Genomic DNA, 27,981 nt, shown 5'->3' with positions numbered 1-27,981 from the left:
ATTTGGGGTGATTCCATCTTTATTGTGTATCAGGGCTTAGATGATAAATATGGCTGGTTGTCACTCGCCACTCATCTGCTGTCCTGTGTGTGAATAGCCTCTGTAGCAGACTCTACATTTAGCCCAAGAGATCAGGGTCAAGAAGGGAGAAAAATGGCCACGGCCACATTACCATCCTGCTATATCTCCATCTTAAAAGCAACACCGGACGTCACTGAACACCCACCTGCACACGACAGTCCCGTGCAGGAGACCCGGAGCTCTGCTAGGGAAATCATTCGTTCTGCGAATGCTTTCCTCATTCCCCCATGAAAGGACAGCTGGCTCCCAGATACAGACGTAGAATTACAGAATGTCTCGAGGACTAAGCACAAGCCTGTTGCTTTCCAACAAGGTTATAAACCCATCCCTTGCTTCACTGCACTTTTCTGCGTACATTCAGAAGTGGTTCTAGAACTCTGGAAATGTGAGTACCTCTGTCACGTCCCGAGCACGCAGGCCCCCCGGTGAGCCTCCTGCCGGCAGACACGGGCCTCTACAAACCAGTCTCTGCCTACAAGTCCTGAGACTGGGCGCTGTCAGAAGGTTGCAGGTTCGTGCGGAGTTTGTACATGTGATTGAGCGCTTGTGTGAGGAAAGCCCCACTGGTGTTGATCTCCATCAAGGTCAAGTTATCCAGCTAAAACACAAGGGCAAACAGACCGGGTTGGTTGAGTCTTTGATTTCACGAAAGGTTAAATCTACTGGATAAAAGTAAGGATACAATGAGTAATAATATTCTGAAAGCCCCGCATGGCTAGTTATCCCTTCCTGCGATGCCCTAAGCAGACAAGATGCCGCGGGCTGTCCCACAGAGCATCCGGCCTCCGTGGGCGGCCCACCACGCGCCCACCTTGGCGTGTGCCTCCTGCTGTCTCACAAAGCTGTCAGCGGACACCCGGAGCTTGGCTGTGCGTGTGTCCCACACGTCCTTGATCAGGGTCCGGATCTCATCTGCTTTCGGGATGTTGTCTGAAGCACTAAAGGAAGCAAAAGGTGAAATAAATCGCATAAGGAAGCACTCAGTAAACTAAGGCAACTTCCAGGTGGAAGTGGCTTCTGTGTAAATGCTGCTTGGATTTAGGCAAAAATGCACAAGTTGTTCTAGCCTCAAAATTTGTTTCGCTTTTTCAGTTTTTTAAAATGTAAGGATTTCTAGCAGTTAAGCTTGGTGCCGAGAAAATTCAGCCACGATCCTCACTGAGTTATCTGTGCTCTTGTTAGTTGTCCCTGGGCAAGCTGTGGTACGAGGACTTCTGTTTATTCACCAAAAAAAATTAGATCTTGGAGAAGAAGCTCTGAGTAGGTCCTCCTCTGGCTCAGGATAACTGAGTGTTCTATGCTATAGAATTTCCATCTAGAATGAATTTCTTTCAAAGGCTGGCTCAGAGGTCATGACCTCTAATGCTAATACCCCATCTGTTAGGGAAAGAAGACGAAGGCTCTGTGCCAGGCATTTCTATCCTCACAAAATCCCTGAGGCATAGGGACTGTCCCACTCTACAGAGAAAACAGATACATTTGCAAAAGTCACAGAACAAATCGCAAATTAGCATAAACAGCACACCTATACACTGCAAATTCTGGGTAAAAGTTTGACTGGAGTCAGCGGGGCCGCTCTAAGAGCCTTCCTGTGTGACACATTTTTAAATTAACCTTTGAAGAAAGAGACAAACTAGAAGACAAAAGCAAAAGTCAACATCGTTCATCACCAGGCATCCTAGGATAAGCTGGCAAGGCTCCCTCCACAGGCTAAAATTAGCTCAAGATGAGTAGATGGAGAATCAGTAGGATACAATTGATATAGTAGACTTTATTCAAGACCCAAACATTTGGATCTTACGCTCTGAACAGCAGGTTAAAGAACAAAGGACCCCAGCTCCTTGTGAACTGCACTGCAGAACCAAGGTCCCCTCACTGAATGGATGACTCTAAGGAATTATAAAACAAGGGTTTCGATAGGAACTGCGTACATAACGCATTGAACTTCAAAAACTGAAGATGAACAGGCCTCCCTTCCGCTCCCGTATTCTCCCTTCTGAAGTCACCCTCCCCTACGGCAGCAGCCCTCTCATAGCCTCCGGATGACGCCCGCCTGGGGACGCCGCATCCACTGCCCTGCCCTCACTCAGTCCATGCAGGTCCCAACAGCCCTGCTCCACAAATCCAGGCCCTTTCACCTTCCGTCCTTCTACCTACACTGCCCTCTCCCCTATAGTAAATTTCCCCTCATCCTCCAAGCCAGGGATCCCTTCTCTGGCAGCACCAGGCATGAGGGCTGCACCCCTACGTACTCTGTGAAACAGCATTGCACACGCTGCAGTGTTATACCACGTCTGTCAACAGGGTCGCATCTCTTCCCCACAAAACTGGAACTCAAGCCTACATGACCATCTCCACTACCCGGTGGGACGCTTAGCATGCTGAATGCTGCGAATGTTGTGAACTACACAACTGCAGCCGCATGTCCACTCAAGGACAAGTCCACGTTACGCAGATGTTCCCTTGAATTGCACAGGGCCACTCGGGGGGCCCGGCCCCGCTGCTCTCCGGCAGGCAGGAGGGGGCTTCCAGCTTCTGTTCCGGCTCTGCTCTTGAGTCCATCAGTGAACAGGTGCACCGGCTTCAGAAGCTTGACACTGTGCAAATTACACTGCAGGTAGCCACACTTGCCTGCCCCCTGCACTGATGCATTCATTCATTCCACAAACATGTGAGTACCTGGCACTGTGCGGGGGCACGCGAGACAGTCCCTGCCCGTGAGACCTGGGGGCAGGGGTGGGGAACAGCACAGGCAGACAGCAGTTAGAGCACTACACCTGACAAGTGCTATAGAGGGGTGCAGAGCTGCCACGAGGACAGGTCACGTAACCTGGGAGGGAGGACCTGCTGTGCTAAACCCGAGGAGGGAGCAGGGAAGATGTGGCCTCACTGGGCAGAAGGACGGTGTACACACACACACACACACACACACACACACACACACACGTGCGCCTGTGCACTCTGAGGACCTGGGCATGTGTGAAGAAGTGAAGGAGGCCAACGTGAGCCTGGACCCTGGAGAATCGGAGGGAAGGACTGCAGAGAGTGGCGAGAGCCGGGAGAAGGGAACCAGGCTATGCGGTGCTTCGAATACCATGATCAGGGCTTCAGACCCTAGAGGGGCTCCGAGGGGCAGGGGACTCACAGGGCAGCTGTATCTTTGAAAGGCTGCTCTGGCTGCAAGGCGGAGAATGAATTAGAAGCCCATGGGGAGCCTGAACTGGATGAGGGGAAAACAGTTTTGCCCCAGCGGACCTGCCTTTTAGCCCAGGGTCGAAGGAAAATGCAACCCCTGGCCCTTTCCTGTGCAAGAGATACAAGAACGCAGATGCACAGGCCCAAAGGAGAAGAGGGGTGCAGCTCGACTAATAAAACATTTGCAGTTAAGAAAAAGGCTACTGCTAGAGATGATGGGCTGATACTGGAGTCCAATATCAAGTGACGGGTAGGACGCAGAATGCAAAGAACCACGGGATTCACCAGGAGAGGGAAGGGTGGAGAAAGGGAAAAAAGAGAAACAGGGAGAGACAGAGCCCGGCCAGTGTGTGCGTGCCCACAAACGACTCCCAGACTACTGACTGAGGACCTGGGGGCCAAAGCTACCACTTCCCTCGGTAATGAGCGTGGAACACGAAAGGAGGTGGGCTGGGAACGGGGGGTTCCATCGTGCATGTGGCGTTCGAAGAAGTGAGAGGTACTTACTGATTTAACAGGAGTTTGGTGAGCTCCATGTAGTAACGGCTGGGCATAGGGGTAAAAGTTTCTTCCTTTCGTTCATGATCCCGAATCTTCTCCAACTTTTCTGAAATTTAGAAGTGTGTACATTTTACCATGACCATGAGCAAAATATAGTTTTAAAACCTTCCAAATTTACCAAGTACCTATATTTCCTAGTCAATCAACTAAAAAATACATTAAAAAACCCCACTTTTTGAAATAACATATCACTAACTAGACATCACTGGGCCGATTTCCCCAAGCACTTCTCTTAGAGAAGGTGGTAGATTTGGGTTATTGTTATTGCTGGGCCTGCAGAATATATGACTGAAAACAGTATGTCCGAGTCTGAAGTTCTTTTCTTAGGGAAAGAGTGAAGTGTGCTACCTTTGATGCAGGCAGTGATGATGGTAACCAGTGACTGCAGAAACGTACTTACTTCTATTAAACCTTGTTCAAAAGAGAGCAAGACAGCTTACAACTAATACAGGGCGGAAAGCCCCACATCGGGAATCAAACTGCTCAGTCCAGTTCCATCCGCAGGAACAGTCTCCACACGCCTCACCCCTCTCCCCTTCTGTCCTTCCTCCTGGCCTAAGAAAACCCGAGTCCTGAACCCGCCACGGCACGCCATGGCGAAGGGACACACAGACAGAACTCCGCAGTGGGGTCTCGTTTGAAATGACTGGCCACCCACCTCCAGGGGCCCTCGCTGCTACCCTGCAACCCTCATACTCCCCGCTCCCGCCACCCTCTCACTTTCCCTCCTGCCCGCCTTCTCCACGCTTTCTCCCCAACACCGTGCGGGGCTCCGCACACTACCGCTACCGCATCCTCCTAAGGGGCGCGCTGGACCTTCTCTCGCCTGCACAGAACACCGCTTCGGCAACTGTCCTCACTCCTGAGTGCTCCCTCTTGCCCCCGCTCTCGAAGCAGTCCATCAAACTCGACGCAACATCTTCCAGCTTAAAAAGAAAGCCCTCCCCTGACACCAAATCCTTCTCCAGCTACAATCCATTTCTCATGCCCTTCACAACAAAACTTCAAGAGTTCCCTGACATCGGCATTAACTGTTCCTGTGGGCGACTATCACACCCTCTGACACGACTCACCGAGGCCACCACCTCTGCTCAGCTAAACCCAATGGCCACATCTCAGGCCTCGTCACGTCTGACAAGGGCAAATCCCTGGGGTGTGTTTATCACTTGGCTTCCGGGATACCACTCTCCCCAAGTTCTCCTCTCATCTCCCCGACTCCTCCAGGCCTTCCTGACCTCAACACACTGGAGGACAGAGCTCCTTCCCTCACCCCTTCTCCACCGCCTACACCCATATCCCACGTGTTCTCATCCCACTTCATTTAAACGCCACCTATGCTCTCATGACACCTTCCACACCTAGAATCCCAGCTCAGCCCCTCCCCTGACCTCCTGGCTCAGATGCCCCGCTGCCCACAATATTGCCGCTCGGATGTCTAACAGGCACCTCCAGTGTCACATGTTCAAACCCCCCTCCCGGCTCCCACTCTAGCCCACAGTGTCCCTGCGATCTGCCCGGGCTCAGGAAACGGCAGCTCCAGCTCCTGCAGCTCCAGCAGCAACCCTGGTGGGCACCCTTACCCCTTCTCTCTGATCCCATGGTCTGTCCTTCAGCAAATCCTGCTGATTCCTTTCTTCAAAATACGCCTAGATGCCAACCACATCTGCCCGCTTCCATCAACTCACTGGTCAAGCCACCCTGAGCTCTTGCTGGGCTAACCCCCTACCGCCCTCTCCCCACACTCATCTCCACACCGCAGACTGAGTCTCTTTCTTTTCCACATCTAAATCAGAGTATGAAACACCTCTGTTGAAACCCTGCAACGAATCAAAATGACCGACAATACCCGGTGATGGCCAGGAGTGGAACAACAGGAACTCGTACGTTTCTGCTGGCGTTACAGGAGTGGCTCAACCACTCTGCAGGGCTCCTGGGCAGTTTCTAACAGAGTGAAGCACAGTCTGCCCTATGAGCTGGCAGTTCCACGACTCTAGGTATTTATTTACCCAAGAGAAATAAAAATAGATACCCGCAAAAAGACTCAGACACGACTGCTCAAAGCAGCCTTCTTCACGGTAGCCTAAAATGGGAAACGACCCAAATATCCACCAACAGAAGGATGGGGGACCAAGCTGTGGAATACTCACACAACGAAGGAAACACTCCTCAGCGAGGAAAGAATGACGTAATGACACGTGCAACAAAAGGGGCGAATCTCAAAAACAGTATGATGAATAAGCGAAGTCAGAGAAAAATTGACATGCCAGATGATTCCATTCATATGCCGTCCAAGAACAGGTAGAACTAATGTACAGTGGCAGAAGCAGCAGCTGGCTCCTGGGCAGGACCCACGGGCTGACTAGGGATTTCCACTCCTTGTCACCGCAGGATGGCCCAGGTGTACGAGAAGCCTCAGGCAAATTGTCTCCGCACCTTCTCTCTGACTCTGGCCCTCCCACGACACAGGTTCTTGCCCTCTATCACCTGGGTTGGAATAGGCCAAAACTGACAGAAAGGGATGCAGTGCGAACAGAACCAGGGCCTGGTGGGCGGGTGGGGAGGTCCCTGCTTTAAAAAAAGCCCTTCAGAGCAGAAGGGACTGGAGTTTCCTGTCATGTTTCAGGACCACCAGATTCACACACCCCTTTGGGACAGGCAGTAAAGACAAAACAATCTTTCTTAAACTGTACTTGAGTGCACCTGGCTCCAAGTGTCCTAGCTTCTAGGAGGTAGGTACCCCTGGGTGATTTCCAAAGGGAAGGGGATAATCAAAATCGCTCAGAGGCTTTTCAAATTTCATATGCCCCCCAACCCCGACCCCAAATAAATGTGACATTCATTCTTTACTAGTAATGAGCCATTCATAGCTCTGAGGTGAGAAAAAGACTGCAAAGGTTCAGGATGAAGACCGTGTGCCTCTTTGATGCAGTATTTTCTTTTCGGTTTTTTTCCAACAGCTTTACTGAGGCATAATCAACATACCGTACAATTCACCCATTCAATGGTTTTTAGTATATTCACAGAGTTGTGCACCCATCACTTCAATCAACTTCAGAACATTTTCATCACCCCAAAAGGAACCCCATAATGGTTCCATCACCTGCTCAAACCCTCATTGCCAGGCAACCACTAATCTTCTTTGTCTCTGTGGATCTGCCTGCTCTGAACAATTCATATAAATAGAAGAATACAACAGTTGGTCTTTGTGTCTGGTTCTCCTCCCACTTAATGTAACATTTTAAAGGTTCATCGGGACTTCCCTGGTGGCTCACTGGTTAAGAATCTGCCTGCCAATGCAGGAGACACGGGTTTGAGCCCTGGTCTGGGAAGATCCCACATGCCGCAGTGCAACTAAGCCCGTGTGCCACAACTACTGAGCCTGCGCTCTAGAGGCCTGTGAAGCCCTCGTACCTAGAGCCCGTGCTCTGCAACAAGACAAGCCACTGCAATGAGAAGCCCGCGCACCACAACAAAGAGTAGCCCACACTCACCATAACTAGAGAAAGCCCACGCATGCAGCAATGAACACCCAACGCAGCCAAAAATATAAATAAATAATAAATAAAGGTTCATCTATGTTTGTACCCTGTGTCACAACCTCATCCATTGAGGTGGCCAAAAACAATATTGCCTTGGATGGATGATGCCTTATTTTCATGCATTCTGTCTAATGTAAGGTAATGACTCTGCTACTCATGCTGGTCTATACTTTAAAAAAAAAATTTTTTTTTATAGATTTATTTACTTTTATTTATTTATCTTTGGCTGCACTGGGTCTTCATTGCTGCGTGCAGGCTTTCTCTAGTTGTGGCGAGTGGGGGCTACTCTTCGTTGTGCTGCACAGTCTTCTCATTGTGGTGGCTTCTCTTGTTGTGGAGCGCGGGCTGTAGGCACACGGGCTTCAGTAGTTGTGGCGCATGGGCTTAGTTGCTCTGCAGCATGTGGGATCTTCCTGGAACAGGGCTCGAACCTGTGTCCCCTGCACTGGCAGGTGGATTCTTAACCACTGTGCCACCAAGGAAGTCCCTAGACTTTAAAATAAAGACTGTTACAAGAAACAAAGAAGGACACTACATAATGATCAAGGGATCAATGAAAGAAGAAGATATAACAATTGTAAATGTATATGCACCCATAGGTGCACCTCATAGGAGGTGCACATAGGAGCACCTCAATATATAAGGCAGATACTAACATCCATAAAAGGAGAAATTGACAGTAACACAATAATAGTAGGGGGATTTAACACCCCACTTTCATCAATGGACAGATCATCCAGACAGAAGATCAATAAGGAAACACAAGCCTTAAGTGACAAATTAGACCAGATGGACTTAATTGATATTTATAGAGCATTCCATCCAAAAGCCACAGAATACACATTCTTTTCCAGTGCACATGGAACATTCTCCAGGATTGATCACATGCTGGGCCACAAAGCAAGGCTCAGTAAATTTAAGAAAACTGAAATCGTATCAAGCATCTTTTCCGACCACAACACTATGAGATTAGAATCAACTAGAAGAAAAAAACTGTAAAAACTCAAACATGTTAAGGCTAAACCATATGCTACTAAACAACCAATGGATCACTGACAAAACCAAAAAGGAAATTAATACCTAGAGACAAATGAAAACAAAATCATGACCATCCAAAATCTACAGGATACAGAAAAAGCAGTTCTAAGAGGGAAGTGTATAGCAATACAATCTTACCTCAGAAAACAAGAAAAACCTCAAATAAACAACCTAACCTTAGACCTAAAGCAACTAGAGAAAGAAGAACAAACAAAACCCAAAGATAGTATACTGAAAGAAATAATAAATATCAGAGCAGAAATAAATGAAATAGAAACAAAGAAAAAATAGAAAATATCAATAAAACTAAAAGCTGGTTTTTTGAAAGGATAAACAAAATTGATAAACCTTTAGCCAGACATATCAAGAAAAAAAGGGAGAGGGCTAAAATAAATAAAATTACACATGAAACAGGAGAAGTTACAACAGAAATACAAAGGATCATAAGAGACTACTACAAACAACTATATGCCAATAAAATGGACAACCTAAAGGAAAAGGACAAATTCTTAGAAAGGAACAACCCTCCAAGACTGAACCAGGAAGAAACAGAAAATATGAACAGACAAATCACAAGTACTAAAAATGAAACTGTGATTAAAAAACTCCCAACAAACAAAATTCCAGGACCTGATGGCTTCACAGCTAAATTCTATCAAACATTCAGAGAAGAGTTTAACAACCTATCCTTCTGAAACTATTCCCAAAAATTGCAAAGGAAAGAACACGCCCAAACTCATTCTATAAGGCCACCATCACTCTAATATCAAAACCAGACAAAGATACCATAAAAAAAAAAGAAAATTACAGGCTAATATCACTGATGAACAGACGCAAAAATCCTCAACAAAATACCAGCAAACCGAATCGAACAATACTCTAAAAGGATCATACACCATGATCAAGTGGGATTATCCCAATGTTGGAAGGATTTTTCAATATCTGCAAATCAATCAGTGTGATACACCACATTAACAAACTGAAGAATAAAAACCATATGATCGGACTTCCCTGGTGGCGCAGTGGTTAAGAATCCGCCTGCCATTGCAGGGGACACAGGTTCGAGCCCTGTTCCAGGAAGATCCCACATGCCGTGGAGCAACTAAGCCCGCACGCCACAACTACTGAGCCTGCGCTCTAGAGCCCACGAGCCACAACTACTAAAGCCCACATGCCTAGAGCCTGTGCTCTGCAACAAGAGAAGCAACCGCAATGAGAAGCCTGCACACCGCAACAAAGAGTAGCCCCCACTCGCCGCAACTAGAGAAAGCCCGCGCGCAGCAACGAAGAACCAAGTCAGCCATAAATAAATAAATAAAACAAAAACAAACAAAAAAAATGATCATCTCAATAGATGCAGAAAAGGCTTTTGACAAAATTCAACACCAATTTATAATAAAAACTCTCCAGAAAGTGGGCATAGAGGGAACCTACCTCAACATAATAAAGGCCATATATGACAAACCTACAGCTAACATCATACTCAACAGTGAAAACCTGAAGGCATTTCCTATGAGATCAAGAACAAGATAAGGATGTCCACCGTCTCCACTTTTATTCAACATAGTTTGGAAGTCCTAGTCATGGCAATCAGAAAAGAAAATGAAATAAAAGGAATCCAAATTGGAAAAGAAGTAAAACTGTCACTGTTTGAAGATTACAGGATACTATACATAGAAAATCCTAAAGATGCTACCAGAAAACTACAGGAGCTGATCAATGAATTCAGCAAAGTGGCAGGATACAAAACACATACACAGAAATCTGTTGCATTTCTATACACTAACAATGAAAGATCAGAAACAGAAATTAAAGAAACAATCCCATTTACCAGCATATCAAAAAGAATAAAATTCCCAGGAATAAACCTAAGGAGACGAGAGACCTGTACTCTGAAAACTTTAACACACTAATGAAAGAAATCAAAGATGACACAAACAGATGGAAAGATAATACCATGTTCTTCAACTGGAAGATCAATGTTGTCAAAATCACTATACTACCCAAGTCATTCTATGGAATCAATGCAATCCCTATCAAATTAACAGTGGCATTTTTCACAGAACTAGAACAAAACATTTTAAAATGCGTATGGAAACAAAATAGATGCGGAATAGCCAAAGGAATCCTGACAAGAGAAAACGAAACTTGAGCAATCAAGCTCCCTGACTTCAGACCATACCACAAAAAGCTATAGTAATCAAAACAGTATGCTACAGGCAAACACAAAAAATATAGATCAAAGAAAGCTCAGAAACAAACACACAAACTTATGGCCAATTAATCTACGACTAAGGAGGCAAGCCTATACAATGGAGAAAAGACATTCTCTTAAATAAGTGGTGCTACACTGGTACACAGTGTGTCCTGTACCAGTGTGTACAGGACAGCTACATGTAAAAGACTGAAACTAGAGGGCTTCCCTGATGGCGCAGTGGTTAAGAATCCGCCTTCCAATGCAGGAGACACAGGTTCGAGCCCTGGTCTGGGAAGATCCCACGTGCCGCAGAGCAACTAAGCCCGTGAGCCACAACTACTGAGCCTGCACTCTAGAGCCCGCGAGCCACAACTACTGAGCCCACGCGCCACAACTACTGAATCCTGCACGCCTAGAGCGCGTGCTCCGCAACAAAAGAAGCCACCGCAATGAGAAGCCTGCGCACCACAAAGAAGAGTAGCCCCCGCTCGCCGCAACTAGAGAAAGCCCACGTGCAGCAACAAAGACCCAACGCAGCCAATACATACATACATACATATATACATAAATAAATAAAATTTATTTTAAAAAAAAGAAAAGAAACTAGAACACTGTCTAACAGCATACACAAAAATAAAGTCAAACAGAATTAAAGACCTAAGTGTAAGGCTGGGATACTAAAAACTCTTAGAGGGAAACATAGGCAGAACACTCTGACATAAATCACAGCAAAATCTTTTTGATCTGTCTCCTAGAATAATGAAAATAAAAACAAAAATAAACAAATGAGACCTCATTAAACTCAAAAGCTTTTGCAAGCAAACAAAACCATAAACAAAACAAGACAACCCACAGAATGAGAGAAAATATTTGCAAACATTGTGACCAACAAAAGCTTAATCTCCAAAATTTACAAACAGCTCATGCAGCTCAGTATCAAAAAAAACCAAACAACCCGATATAAAAATGGGGGAAGACCTAAATAGACTTTTTTCCAAAGAAGACATACAGAGGGCCAAGAGGCACATGAAAAGATGCTCAACATCACTAATTATAAGAGAAATGCAAATCAAAACTACAATGAGATATCACCTTACACCAGTCAGAATGGCTAACATCAAAAAGTATACAAACAATAAATACTGGAGAGGGTGTGGAGAAAAGGGAACCCTCCTATGCTGTTGGTGGGAATGTAAATTGGTACAGTAACTATGGAAAAGAGTATGGACGTTCTTTAAAAAACTAAAAATAGAGCTACCATAAGATGCAGCAATCCCACTCCTGGTCATATATCTGGAGAAAACCACGGTTCGAAAGGATACATGCACCCCAATGTTCATTGAAGTGCTGCTTACAATAGCCAAGACATGGAAGGAAGCAACATAAATGTTCACTGACAGATGAATGGATAAAGAAGATGTGGTACATATATACACTGGAGTATTACTCAGCCATTAAAAGGAATGACATAATGCCATTTGCAGCAACACAGACAGACCTGGAGATTATCATACTAAGTGAAGTAAACCAGACAGAGAAAGACAAATATCATATAATACGGCTTATATGCAGAATCTAAAACAAAACATGCAAATGGACTTATTTACAAAACAGAAACAGGCTCACAGACTTAGAAATTAAACTTACAGTTACGAAAGGAGAAAAGTGGAGGGGAAAGATAAATTGGGAGTATGGGACTGACATACATACACTACTATATTTCAAATAAATAACCAACAAGGACCTACTGTATAACACAGGGAACTCTGCTCACTATCCTGTAATAACTGAAATGGGAAAAGAATTTGAAAAAGAGTAGATACATGTATATGTAAAACTGAATCACTACACTGTATACCTGAAACTAACACAACATTATTAATCAATGAAACCCCAATATAAAATAAAAATTGAAACCAAAACAAAAATAAACAAATGGGACCTCATTAAACTGAAAAGCTTTTCACAGCAAAGGAAACCATAAACAAAATGAAACGACAACCTACAGAACGGGAGAAAATACTGGCAAAGGATGTGACTGACAAGAAATCAATCTCCAAAAATTTACAAAGAGCTCATGCAACTCAATATCAAAAAAGCAAACAACCCCATCAAAAAATGGACAGGAAACCTAAATAGCCTTTTCTCCAAAAAAAAAAACATACAGACATCCACAGGCACATGAGAAGATGCTCAACATCGCTAATTATTAGAGAAATGCAAATCAGAACTATAATATCACCTCACACCAGTCAGAATGGCCATCATCAAAAAGTCTACAAACAATAAATTCTGGAGAGGGTGCGGAGAAAAGAGAACCCTCCTACACTGTTGGTGGGAATGTAAGTTGGTGCAGCTACTATGGAGAACAGTATGGAGGTTCCTCAGAAGCTAAAACTAGAGCTACCATATGATCCAACAATCCAACTCCTGGGCATATACCTGGACAAAACTATAATTGAAAAACATACACACACCACTATGTTCATGGTAGCGCTGCTTACAATCGCTGAGACATGGAAGAAACCTAAATGTCCATCTTCATAAAGAAGATGTGGTACATATATACAATGAAATACTACTCGGCCATAAAAAAGAATGAAATAATGCCATTTGCAGCAACATGGATGCAACTAGAGAATATCATACTAAGTGAAGTAAGTCAGAAAGACAAATACTATGTGATATCACTTACATGTGGAATCTAAAATATGGCACAAATGAACCTATCTACAAAACAGAAACAGACTCACAGACACAGAGATCAGATTGGTGGCTGCCAAGCAGGAGGGGTGGAGGGAGAGAGGGATGGACTGGGAGTTTGGGGTTGGTAGATGCAAACTATCATATATAAAACAGATAAAAAACAAGGTCCTACTGTTTAGCACTGGGAACTACATCCAACCTCCTGGGATAAACCATAATGGAAAAGAATATTTTAAAAAAAGAATGTATATATGTGAATCACCGAGTCACTTTGCTGTACAGCAGAGATGCACACGACATTATACATCATCGATACTTCGATTAAAAAAAAAAGAATGAAATAATTCCATTTGCAGCAACGTGTATGGACTTGGAGATTATCATACTAAGTGAAGTAAGCCAGACACAGAAAGACAAATATCACATGATATCACTTATATGCAGAATCTAAAACAAAATATACAAATGGACTTATTTACAAAATAGAAACAGACTCACTGACTTAGAAAACAAAGTTACGATTACCAAAGGGGAAAGGTGGAGGGGAAGGATAAATTGGGAGTATGGGACTGACATATACACACTACTATATTGCAAATAAATAACCAACAGGACCTACAGTGTAACACAGGGAACTCTGCTCACTATTCTGTAAAAACTGAAATGGGAAAAAAATTTGAAAAAGAGGAGAGACATGTATATGTATAACTGAATCACTTTGCTGTACACCTGAAAATAACAATGCTGTTAATCAATTAAACTCCAAAGTAAAAGAAAAATTAAAACAAAAATAAACAAATGGGACCTCATTAAACTCAAAAGCTTCTGCAAGCAAAGGAAACCATAAACAAAACAAGAAGACAACCCACAGAATGGGAGAAAATATTTGCAAACGATGCCATTGACAAGGGATCACTCTCCAAAATTTACAGACAACTCATACAGCTTGATAAACAAACAACCCCATCAAAAAATGGACAAGAGACCTAAACAGACTTTTCTCCAAAGAAAACATACAGATGGCCTCAGGCACATGAGAAGATGCTCAACGTCGCTAATTATTAGAGAAATGCAAATCAAAACTACAATGAGACATCAGCTCACACTGGTCAGAATGGCCATCACCAAAAAGTCTACAAACAATAAATACTGGTGAGGGTGTGGAGAAAAGGGAACCTTTCTACACTCTTGTTGGGCATGTAAACTGGTACAGCCACTATGGAAAACAGTATGGAGGTTCCTTAAAAAACTAAAAACAGAGCTACCATATGACCCAGGAATCCCACTCCTGGGCATATATCTGGAAAAAAACCGTGATTCGAAAGGATACATGCACCCCAATGTTCATTGCAGCACTGCTTACAATAGCCAGGACATGGAAGCAACCTAAATGTTCTTTGACAGAGGAATGGATAAAGAAGATGTGGTACATATATACAATGGGGTATTACTCAGCCATTAAAAGGAATGATATAATGCCATTTGCAGCAACACAGACAAACCTGGAGATTATCATACTAAGTGAAGTAAGCCACAAAGAGAAAGGCAAATATCATATGATATGGCTTCTATGCGGAATCTAAAACAAAATATACAAATGGACTTATTTACAAAACAGAAACGGACTCACAGACTTAGAAAACAAACTTATGGTTACCAAAGTAAAAAGATGTAGGGGAAGGATAAATTGGGGAGTTTGGGATTGACATATACAGTAAGTTTCCCACATACGAACGAGTTCCGTTCCACGAGGGCATTCGTAGTCCCATTTGTTCAAAAGTCCAACAAAGTTAGCATAGGTACCCAACTAACACAATAGGCTATATAGTACGGTACTGTAATTGGTTTATAATACTTTTCACACAAATAATACATAAAAACAAATAAACCCAAAAATTAAAACACTTTTAATCTTACAGTACATTCCCTTGAAAGATACAGTAGTCCAGCACAACAGCTGGCACACGGAGGCTGGCATCGAGTGAACAGGCAGGAAGAGTTACTGACTGGAGGAGGGAGAGGAGGTGGGAGATGGTAGAGCTGAAGGATCGTCAGCAATAGGAGACGGAGGGCCCGCTGCAATTCCACTCATGCCTGATGTTCACGGCACAGGTTCTGGTTCTTTGCTGCATTCGATTCTATCTACCCTCCTGAAAAAACGATCCAGTGATGTCTTGGTAGTGGCTCTTTTTATCTCCTCACAGATGACACGGTAGCACTGGATTGCATTCTGATTGGCTGCTGCAACCTTCGGGTACCGTTCTGTGTTAGGGTCCTGTGCCTCAAAAACTAACAGTGCCCCCTCAAATAAAGAAAATCCCCTTGCAATTTCCTGTGTTGTGAATCTCTTCGGTTCTTCAGTTACTTCTTCCTCTTGTCTGTCTTTGTCCTTTCTCTGGGCCTCCAATTCCTTCAGGTCTTCATTAGTAAGCTCCTTGTGTTGCACAGCAACAAGTTCAATGAAGTTGTCCTCTTGCAGACCTAGCTCCAGCTTCTTGCTGAGGGTCACTAAGTTGCTGAAGACCTCTTTGGACTCCTCATCCACCTTCTCAAATCCATGAAAATCGTGAACAAACTGCGGGCAAAGGTTCTTCCAAACCCCATTCATGGTGATGGCCATAACGTCAGGCCAAGGAAAGTCAATCTTTTTTACGGCCTTGTAGACGTTATAGTCTTTCCAAAACTGTCACAAAGTTCTTCCTGCTTGGTCACTTGCCTTTACTGCCTGACGAAAAGTGTGACATAAATAGTATTTCTTGAAAGTCGCTATAACTCCCTGGTCCATATGTTGGAGGAGCAACATGGTATTCAGTGGCAGATGCACTACTTTGACGTTGGGATGAAAGTCATTCATGAATGGGGGGTGGCCCGGATCACTGTCGAGCAGCAAAAGAATGTTGAACGGGATGTCCTTCTCCAAGCAATGTTCCTCTACCTCTGGGATAAAGTGGTGGAAAAACCAATCCTGGAAAATGGCCTGTATAACCCAGGCTTTGGGGTTACTCTTCCACACAACACGAAGAGAGCCCTTGGCTATGTTTTTAAGGGCTCTTGGGTTCTCTGAATGATAAACTAACAGAGGCTTCAGCTTCATATCACCAGAAGCATTGCCATCAAACAACAGAGTTAGCCTATCCTTTGCTGCTTCAGAGCATGGCATCAACGTTTCCTCCTTACTGATGTAACTTCAGTCTGGCATCCTCTTCCAGTACAGTCCTGTCTCATCCACATTAAAAACCCGCTCGGGTAAATACATGCCTTCATCAATAATTTCTCAAAGCGCTTCAGGAAATTCCCGGGCAGCTATCGTATCTGCACTCGCTACCTCGCCACTTACTTTTACCTTGTGAAGGCTGGCTCTAGCCTTGAACTGGTGAAACCAGCCATGGCTGGCATTAAAAGATGTGCCCTCGGAGGAGGAACCAAGATGGCGGAGTAGAAGGACATGCTCTCACTCCCTCTTGCGAGAACACCAGAATCACAACTAGCTGCTGGACAATCATCGACAGGAAGACACTGGAACTCACCGAAAAAGATACCCCACATCCAAAGACAAAGGAGAAGCCACAATGAGACGGTAGGAGGGGTGCAATCAGAGTAAAATCAAATCCCATAACTGCTGGGTGGGTGACTCACAGACTGGCGAACACTTATACCACAGAAGTCCACCCACTGGAGTGAAGGTTCTGAGCCCCACGTCAGGCTTCCCAACCAGGGGGTCCGGCAAAGGGAGGAGGAATTCATAGAGAATCAGACTTTGAAGCCTAGTGGGAATTGAATGCAGGACTTTGACAGGACTCGGGGAAACAGAGACCCCACTCTTGGAGGGCACACACAAAATGGTGTGCACATCGGGACCCAGGGGAAGGAGCAGTGACCCTGGGGGAGACTGAACCAGACCTACCTGCTAGTGTTGGAAGGTCTTCTGCAGAGGCAGGGGGTGGCTCTGTTTCACCGTGGGGACAAGGACACTGGCAGCAGAAGTTCTGGGAAGTACTCCTCGGCGTGAGCCCTCCCAGAGTCTGTCATTAGCCCCACCAAAGAGCCCAGGTAGGCTCCAGTGTTGGGTTGCCTCAGGCAAAACAACCAACAGGGAGGGAACCCAGCCCCACCCATCAACAGTCAAGTGGATTAAAGTTTTAGTGAGCTCTGACCCCCCAGCAACAGTCAGCTCTACCCACCACCAGAGCCTCCCATCAAGCCTCTTAGATAGCCTCAACCACCAGAGGGCAGACAGCAGAAGCCAGAAAAACTACAATCCTGCAGCCTGTGGAACAAAAACCACATTTACAGAAAGATAGACAAGATGAAAAGGCAGAGGGCTATGAAGGAACAAGAAAAACCCCCAGAAAAACAACTAAATGAAGTGGAGATAGGCAACCTTCCAGAAAAAGAATTCAGAATAATGATAGTGAAGATGATCCAGGACCTCGGAATAAGAATGGAGGCAAAGATCGAGAAGATGCAAGAAATGATTAACAAAGACCTAGAAGAATTAAAGAACAAACAAACAGAGATGAACAATACAATAACTGAAATGAGAACTACACTAGAAGGAATCAATAGCAGAATAACTGAGGCAGAAGAACAGATAAGTGACCTGGAAGACAGAATGGTGGAATTCACTGCTGTGGAACAGAGTAAAGAAAAAAGAATGAAAAGAAATGAAGACAGCCTAAGAGACCTCTGGGACAACATTAAACGCAACAACATTCGCATTATAGGGGTCCCAGAAGGAGAAGAGAGAGAGAAAGGACCAGAGAAAATATTTGAAGAGATTATAGTCGAAAACTTCCCTAACATGGGAAAGGAAATAGCCACCCAAGTCCAGGAAGCACAGAGAGTCCCATACAGGATAAACCCAAGGAGAAACACGCTGAGACACATAGTAATCAAATTGGCAAAAATTAAAGACAAAGAAAAATTATTGAAAGCAGCAAGGGAAAAACGACAAATAACATACAAGGGAACTCCCATAAGGTTAACAGCTGATTTCTCAGCAGAAACTCTACAAGCCAGAAGGGAGTGGCATGATATACTTAAAGTGATGAAAGGGAAGAACCTACAACCAAGATTACTCTACCTGCCAAGGATCTCATTTAGATTTGATGGAGAAATCAAAAGCTTTACAGACAAGCAAAAGCTAAGAGAATTCAGCACCACCAATCCAGCTCTACAACAAATGCTAAAGGAACTTCTCTAAGTGGGAAACACAAGAGAAGAAAAGGACCTACAAAAACAAACCCAAAACAATTAAGAAAATGGTAATAGGAACATACCTATCGATAATTACCTTAAACGTGATTGGATTAAATGCTCCAACCAAAAGACACAGGCTTGCTGAATGGATACAAAAACAAGACCCATATATATGCTGTCTACAAGAGACCCACTTCAGACCTAGGGACACATACAGACTGAAAGTGAGGGGATGGAAAAAGATATTCCATGCAAATGGAAATCAAAAGAAAGCTGGAGTAGCAATACTCATATCACATAAAATAGACTTTAAAATAAAGAATGTTACAAGAGACAAGGAAGGACACTACATAATGATCAAGGGATCAATCCAAGAAGAAGATATAACGATTATAAATATATATGCACCCAACATAGGGGCACCTCAATATATAAGGCAACTGCTAACAGCTATAAGAGAGCGAATCGACAGTAACACAATAATAGTGGGGGACTTTAACACCTCACTTACACCAATGGACAGATCATCCAAAATGAAAATAAATAAGGAAACAGAAGCTTTAAATGTCACAATAGACCAGATAGATTTAATTGATATTTATAGGACATTCTATCCAAAAACAGCAGATTACACTTTCTTCTCATGTGCACATGGAACATTCTCCAGGATAGATCACATCTTGGGTCACAAATCAAGCCTCAGTAAATTTAAGAAAACTGAAATCATATCAAGCATCTTTTCTGACCACAACACTATGAGATTAGAAATGAATTACAGGGGGAAAAAAAAGTAAAAAACACAAACACATGGAGGCTAAACAATACGTTACTAAATAACCAAGAGATCACTGAAGAAATCAAAGAGGAAATCAAAAAATACCTAGAAACAAATGACAATGAAAACACGACGACCCAAAACCTATGGAATGCAGCAAAAGCAGTTCTAAGAGGGAAGTTTATAGCTATACAAGCCTACCTCAAGAAACAAGAAAAATCTCAAGTAAACAATCTAACCTTACACCTAAAGAAACTAGAGAAAGAAGAACAAACAAAACCCAAAGTTAGCAGAAGGAAAGAAATCATAAAGATCAGAGCAGAAATAAATGAAATAGAAACAAAGAAAACAATAGCAAAGATCAATAAAACTAAAAGCTGGTTCTTTGAGAAGATAAACAAAATTGATAAGCCATTAGCCAGACTCATCAAGAAAAAGAGGGAGAGGACTCAAATCAATAAAATCAGAAATGAAAAAGGAGAAGTTACAACAGACGCCGCAGAAATACAAAGCATCCTAAGAGACTACTACAAGCAACTCTATGCCAATAAAATGGACAACCTGGAAGAAATGGACAAATTCTTAGAAAGGTATAACCTTCCAAGACTGAACCAGGAAGAAACAGAAAATATGAACAGACCAATCACAAGTAATGAAATTGAAACTGTGATTAAAAATCTTCCAACAAACAAAAGTCCAGGACCAGATGGCTTCACAGGTGAATTCTATCAAACATTTAGAGAAGAGCTAACACCTATCCTTCTCAAACTCTTCCAAAAAATTACAGAGGAAGGAACACTCCCAAACTCATTCTATGAGGCCACCATCACCCTGATACCAAAACCAGACAAAGACACTACAAAAAAAGAAAATTACAGACCAATATCACTGATGAATAGAGATGCAAAAATCCTCAACAAAATACTAGCAAACAGAATCCAACAACACATTAAAAGGGTCATACACCACGATCAAGTGGGATTTATCCCAGGGATGCAAGGATTCTTCAATATACGCAAATCAATCAATGTGATACACCATATTAACAAATTGAAGAATAGAAACCATATGATCATCTCAATAGATGCAGAAAAAGCTTTTGACAAAATTCAACACCCATTTATGATAAAAACTCTCCAGAAAGTGGGCATAGAGGGAACCTACCTCAACATAATAAAGGCCATATATGACAAACCCACAGCAAACATCATTCTCAATGGTGAAAAACTGAAAGCATTTCCTCTAAGATCAGGAACGAGACAAGGATGTCCACTCTCACCACTATTATTCAACATAGTTCTGGAAGTCCTAGCCACGGCAATCAGAGAAGAAAAAGAAATAAAAGGAATACAAATTGGAAAAGAAGAAGTAAAACTGTCACTGTTTGCAGATGACATGATACTATACATAGAGAATCCTAAAACTGCCACCAGAAAACTGCTAGAGCTAATTAATGAATTTGGTAAAGTTGCAGGATACAAAATTAATGCACAGAAATCTCTTGCATTCCTATACACTAATGATGAAAAATCTGAAAGAGAAATTATGGAAACACTCCCACTTACCATTGGCAACAAAAAGAATAAAATACCTAGGAATAAACCTACCTAGGGAGACAAAAGACCTGTATGCAGAAAACTGTAAGACACGGATGAAAGAAATTAAAGATGGTACCAACAGATGGAGAGATATACCATGTTCTTGGATTGGAAGAATCAACATTGTGAAAATGACTATACTACCCAAAGCAATCTACAGATTCAATGCAATCTCTATCAAATTACCAATGGCATTTTTTATGGAACTAGAACAAATCATCTTAAAATTTGTATGGAGACACAAAAGACCCCGAATAGCCAAAGCAGTCTTGAGGGAAAAAAACGGAGCTGGAGGAATCAGACTCCCTGACTTCAGACTCTACTACAAAGCTACAGTAATCAAGACAATATGGTACTGGCACAAAAACGGAAACATAGATCAATGGAACAAGATAGAAAGCCCAGAGATAAACCCACGCACCTATGGTCAACTAATCTATGACAAAGGAGGCAAAGATATACAATGGAGAAAAGACAGTCTCTTCAATAAGTGGTGCTGGGAAAACTGGACAGCTACATGTAAAAGAATGAAATTAGAATACTCCCTAACACCATACACAAAAATAAACTCAAAATGGATTAGAGACCTAAATCTAAGACCGGACACTATAAAACTCTTAGAGGAAAACATAGGAAGAACACTCTTTGACATAAATCACAGCAAGATCTTTTTTGATCCACATCCTAGAGTAATGGAAATAAAAACAAAAATAAACAAGTGGGACCTAATGAAACTTCAAAGCTTTTGCACAGCAAAGGAAACCATAAACAAGACGAAAAGACAACCCTCAGAATGGGAGAAAATATTTGCAAATGAATCAACGGACAAAGGATTAATCTCGAAAATATATAAACAGCTCATTCAGCTCAATATCAAAGAAACAAACACCCCAATCCAAAAATGGGCAGAAGACCTAAATAGACATTTCTCCAAAGAAGACATACAGATGGCCACGAAGCACATGAAAAGATGCTCAACATCACTAATTATTAGAGAAATGCAAATCAAAACTACAATGAGGTATCACCTCACTCCTGTTAGAATGGGCATCATCAGAAAATCTACAAACAACAAATGCTGGAGAGGGTGTGGAGAAAAGGGAACCCTCTTGCACTGTTGGTGGGAATGTAAATTGATACAGCCACTATGGAGAACAATATGGAGGTTCCTTAAAAAACTAAAAATAGAATTACCATATGACCCAGCAATCCCACTACTGGGCATATACCCAGAGAAAACCGTAATTCAAAAAGACACATGCACCCCAATGTTCATTGCAGCACTATTTACAATAGCCAGGTCATGGAAGCAACCTAAGTGCCCATCGACAGACGAATGGATAAAGAAGTTGTGGTACATATAGACAATGGAATATTACTCAGCCATAAAAAGGAACAAAATTGAGTCATTTGTTGAGACGTGGATGGATCTAGAGACTGTCATACAGAGTGAAGTTAAGTCAGAAAGAGAAAAACAAATATCGTATATTAACACATGTATGTGAAACCTAGGAAAATGGTACAGATGAACCAGGTTGCAGGGCAGAAGTTGAGACACAGATGCAGAGAAGAAACGTATGGACACCAAGGGGGGAAATCTGCGGTGGGGTGGGGATGGTGGTGTGCTGAATTGGAAGATTGGGATTGACATGTATACAATGATATGTATAAAATTGATGACTGATTAAAAAAAACAAAAAACAAAGATGTGCCCTCTGATTCTTTGCCATGTTTCTTCTTCAAGTCTTCATAAAGGCTTTTGGTTTCTCTTGAATCAGCATTAAGCTGAGCGGGACTCGACGATGATGCTGATCTGGCATCCACATACTGAGAAGTTACTGCATCTCCTCCATCACTTTTCCACGCTTCTTTGATATTACTGTCAACATCATCGGCACAGCAGACTTCACGTTCCATGATCTTGTCCTTGTTCTTTAGGATCGGGCTGGTGGTTGAACGATTCTTGTTATGAGAACGAGCGATGTCTGCCATCTTTTCGCCTCGCTCCACTCTCTCAATTATTTTCACTTTTGTTTCCACTGTTATTGCTTGGCACTTCTTAGCAGTACCAGCTACATCACCGCTGCTTTTATGCTTGCTTCCGGACATCCTGAGTTTGAAATAAAGATACCGTACTAGTGTACTCTATACAGTACTGTAAAGTACACAAAAGCACAACCACTTGTAGAGGATGCACGCACATGGCAACGTACGCCAGACACGTGAACTAACAGACGTGAATGGACATGTGAACGCACGTTCCCATCTTTGAAAGTTCGCAACTTGAAGGTTCATATGTAGGGACTTACTGTACACGCTAGTATATTTAAAATACATAACCAACAAGGACCTACTGTATAGCACAGGGAACTCTGATTAACATTCTCTAATAACCTAAATGAAAAAAGAATTTGAAAAAGAGTTCATACATGTATAACTAAATCACTTCATTGTACACCTGAAAATAACACAACGTTGTTAATCAACTATACTCCAATATAAAATAAAAATGAAAAATGAAAAACAAAAAGGGACTCACCTGGTGATCCAGTGGGAAAGACTCTGAGCTCCCAATGCAGGGGACCCTGGTTTGATCCCTGAACAGGGAACTAGATCCTGCATGCATGCCAAAACTAAGAAGCCCGCAGGCCACAACTAAGAAGCCCACACGCCAAAACTTAGAAGCCCGCATGCCACAACAAAGACCTGGCACAGCCAAAACAAATAAATAAAAAATAATAATAATAAATTTTTTAAAATTAAAACAAAAACAAAAAAAAAAACAAATGGTACCTCACTAAACTCAAAAGCTTCTGCAAAGGAAACCATAAGCAAAACGAAAAGACAACCCACAGAATGGGAGAAAGTATTTGCAAACGATGTGACCAACAAAAGATTAATCTCCAAAATTTACAAACAGGTCATGTAGCTCAATATCAAAAAAACAAACCCAATAAAAAAATGGTCGAAGACCTAAATACACTTTCCTCCGAAGAAGACATATAGACGTCCACAGGCACATGAAATAATGCTCAACATCGCCAATTCTTAAAGAAATGTAAATTGAAACTACAATGAGATATCACCTCACACCAGTCAGAATGGCCATCATCAAAAACTCTACAAACAATAAATACTGGAGAGGGTGTGGAGAAAAGGGAACCCTCCTACACTGTTGGTGGGAATGTAAATTGGTACAGTCACTATGGAGAACAGTATGGACGTTCCTTAAAAAACTAAAAATAGAACCATACAACCCAGCAATCCCACTACTGGTCATATATCTGGAGAAAACCATGGTTTGAAAGGATACATGCACCCCAATGTTCACTGCAGTGCTGCTTACAATAGCCCAGACATGTCAGCCACCTAAATGTCCATCAGCATATGAATGCATAAAGATGATATGGTACATATATACAATGGAGTATTACTCAGCCATTAAGAATGAAATAATGCCATTTGCAGCAACACAGATAGACCTGGAGATTATCATACTAAATGAAATAAGCCAGAAAGAGAAATACAAATACCATATGATATGAGTTATATGTGGAATCTAAAATATGACACAAATGAACCTATCTACAAAACAAAAACAGACTCACAGACATAAGAGATCATACTTGTGGTTGCCAAGGGGAAGGGCAGTGGGGGAGAGGGGGATCAACTGGGAAGTTGGGGTTAGCAGATGTAAACTATTATATAGAGAGTGGATAAACAACAAGGTCCTACTATACAGCATAGGGAACTATATTCAATATCCCGGGATAAAGCGTAATTGAAAAAAATATAAAAAATGAGTGTATGTGTATAAATGAGTCATTTTGCTGTACAGCAGAGTGGCACAACATTGTAAATCAAATATATTTCAATAAAAAATTAAAAAATTTTTAAAATCTTGAAAAATCTAGTCCATTTCCAGCAAAAATCAAATTTCTAAGGAAAATAAGGGAATATTTAAAGCTTCTATTACGGGAAAAAATGCACTATGGAAATGTCTGTCTTGCCACAAATAAATGATCTAATGTACCACTCTTTAGGAAAAAAAGAAAAAAAAGGAATGTATATATATGTACATATGTGAGTCACTTTGCTGTACAGCAGAGATTAGCACAACATTGTAAATCACCCATGCTAGCACAGGGAGATCAGCTCGGTGCTTTGTGACCACCTAGAGGGGTGGGATAGGGAGGGTGGGAGGGAGACGCAAGAGGGAGGAGATATGGGGATACATGTACATGTATGGCTGATTCACTTTGTTATACAGCAGAAACTAATACACCATTGTAAAGCAATTCTACTCCAATAAAGATGTTAAAAAAAATCACCTATGCTTTAATAAAAAAAAAAAAAAAAAAAGAATGAAATAATGCCATTTGTAGCAACGTGGATGAACCTGGTGATTATCATACTAAGTAAAGTAAGCCAGACAGAGAAAGACAAATATCATATGATATCGCTTATATGGAGAATCTAAAAAAAAAAAAACGAGAGAAATGAACTTATTTACAAAACAGAAACAGACTCACAGACTTAGAAAACAAACTTATGGTTACCAAAGGGGAGAAGTGGAGAGGAGGGATAAATCTGGAGTTTGGGATTGACATATACACACTACCATATTTAAAATAGATACCCAACAAGCACCTACTGTATAGCACATGGAACTCTGCTCAATATCCTAGTAATCTAAATGGGAAAAGAATTTGAAAAAGAATAGATACATGTATACGTATAACTGAATCACTTTTCTGTACACCTGGAACTAACACAACATTGTTTTGTTTTGTTTATTTATTTATTTGGCTGCATTGGGTCGTTGTTACTGCGCACCGGCTTCTCATTGTGGTGGTATCTCTTGTTGCGGAGCACGGGCTCTAGGCGCGTGGGCTTCAGTAGTTGTGGCATGTGGGCTCAGTAGTTATGACTTGAAGGCTCTAGAATGCAGGCTCAGTAGTTGTGGTGCACAGGCTTAGTTGTTCCACGGCATGTGGGATCTTCCCGGACCAGGGCTCGAACCCGTGTCCCCTGCATTGGCAGGCGGATTCTTAACCACTGCGCCACCAGCGAAGTCCCAAACACAACATTGTTAATCAACTATACTCCAATATAAAATAAAACTTAAAAACAAAAATAAAAATAAACAAACGGGACCTCTTTAAACTCAAAAGCTTTTGCACAGCAAAGAAAACCATATACAAAATGAAAAGACAACACACAGAATGGGAGAAAATATTTGCAAATGATGTGACCAACAAAAGATTAATCTCCAAAATTTAGAAAGATCTCATGCAGGTCAATATCAAAACAAACAAAAAAAAAAACCCAAAAAAACCAAACAACCCCATCAAAAAACAGACAGGAGACCTAAATAGCCTTTTTTCCAAAGAAAACATACACACGTCCACAGGCACATGAGAAGATGCTCAACATCCCTAATCATTAGAGAAATGCAAATCAAAACTACAATGAGATATTAACTCACACCGGTCAGAATGGCTCACATCAAAAAACCTACAAACAATAAATACTGGAGACGGTGTGGAGAAAAGGGAACCCTCTTGCACTGTTGGTGGGAATGTAAATTGATACAGCCACTATGGAGAACAGTATGGAGGTGCCTCAGAAAACTAGAAATAGCATTACCATATGATCCAGCAATCCCACTCCCGGGCATCTACCGGGACAAAACTTAATTCGAAAAGATCCATGCACCCCAATGTTCACTGCAGCCCTGTTTACAACAGCCCAGACATGGAAGCAACCTAAATGTCCATCGACAGAGGAACGGATAAAGAAGATGTGGTACATATACACAATAGAATGTTACTCAGCCATTAAAAAAGAAAGAAATAATGCCACTTGGAGCAACACGGATGGACCTGGAGATTACCATACTAAGTGAAGTAAGTCAGACAGAGAAAAACAAATATATGGTAACATTTACATGCGGAATCTTCAAAAAATGATAGAAATGAACTTACTTACAAAACGTAAACAGACTCACAGACTTAGAAAACAAAGTTACGGTGACCAAAGGGGAAAGCTGGAGGGGAGGGATAAACTGGTAGTTTGGCCTTGACCTATACACACTATGATATTTAAAATAGATAATCCATAAGGACCTACTGTACAGCACAGGAGACTCTGCTCACTATTGTGTAATAACCGAACTGGGAAAAGAATTTGAAAAAGAGTAGATACATGTATATGTACCTGAATCACTTTGCTGAACACCTGAAACTACCACAACACTGTTAATCAACTATATTGCAATATAAAACTAGAATTAAAATAAAAGTTTGTGGAAATATCTTAAAATCAAAACCTTAACTAGAATTTGTACACACACCCCAAACGACCATTACTAACAGTGATCCGCGGCCTCTCGCAGGTGAGGCTGGGCAGCATTCATTGATTTCACCTGATGAGCGACGCTGCGTCCGTGGAAGGACCCCGTGCCTCCACTCGCGGGAGGGCGACCCCGGCCCCCACGGTCCGCCTGCCCCACCACACCCCGCTCCCCCTCCACGTCCTCACCCACGTCCATCCACTCGGGGGGGAGCAGCCGACACTTCTGTCTCTGTTTCAGGTTGATCGCCAGCCACAGAGGCACCTGCACTGGTAAGCCGGGGTTGAAAGGCCCCAGGTCGCCCTGCAAGCAAACACACACACACACACCGTCCCTCACAACTGCATCGCTGGACCTCTGCTGTCCACGGGCTGAAGCCCGAGCGCGCTCTCGGCCACACCGCGCCCCACCGCTCACCTGCGCGGGGTCCCGAACGCCGCCCGACGACACCTGTGGGCTCTGGACCTGCCGCCCCGCCCCCCTCCCGGAAGCGGGAACCGACCAGGGCGAGCCGGAGGCCCAGCGGGTCTCACCCCGATGAGGTAGATCTTGTCCAGACTGAAGTTCGGGATAATGGTGACCAGCTCCTTCTCGGCCAGAAATTCCACCTCGGCCGCGTCCATGGTGGCGCCCACGGCCAGCCCGGGACTCGCCGCCGCCTCCGGCCCCTCAGCGTCCGGGAAGACGCGCTGCTGCCGCCGCTTTCCCGCCACCGAGTAATGCCGAGCATCTGGCCG

At 42.9% G+C, this 27,981-nt stretch overlaps 1 protein-coding gene across 1 annotated transcript; it reads right to left on the bottom strand.

The window, feature by feature from the left end:
• Position 1: 1 nt before the first annotated feature.
• GINS2 (GINS complex subunit 2) lies at positions 2-27,981 on the bottom strand. The gene is made up of 5 exons (XM_068528800.1): positions 27,778-27,981; positions 27,433-27,547; positions 3,784-3,883; positions 893-1,019; positions 2-679 (listed from the first exon to the last, which is right to left on the bottom strand). The coding sequence occupies exons 1-5, from the start codon at positions 27,865-27,867 to the stop codon at positions 554-556; spliced, it is 558 nt and encodes a 185-aa protein (XP_068384901.1). The 5' UTR covers positions 27,868-27,981; the 3' UTR covers positions 2-553.

This window comes from Eschrichtius robustus, chromosome 19, assembly GCF_028021215.1.
Source record: "Eschrichtius robustus isolate mEscRob2 chromosome 19, mEscRob2.pri, whole genome shotgun sequence".
In the NCBI taxonomy this organism is placed as follows: domain Eukaryota; kingdom Metazoa; phylum Chordata; class Mammalia; order Artiodactyla; family Eschrichtiidae; genus Eschrichtius; species Eschrichtius robustus.
This window is presented reverse-complemented; position numbering and strand designations above follow the sequence as displayed.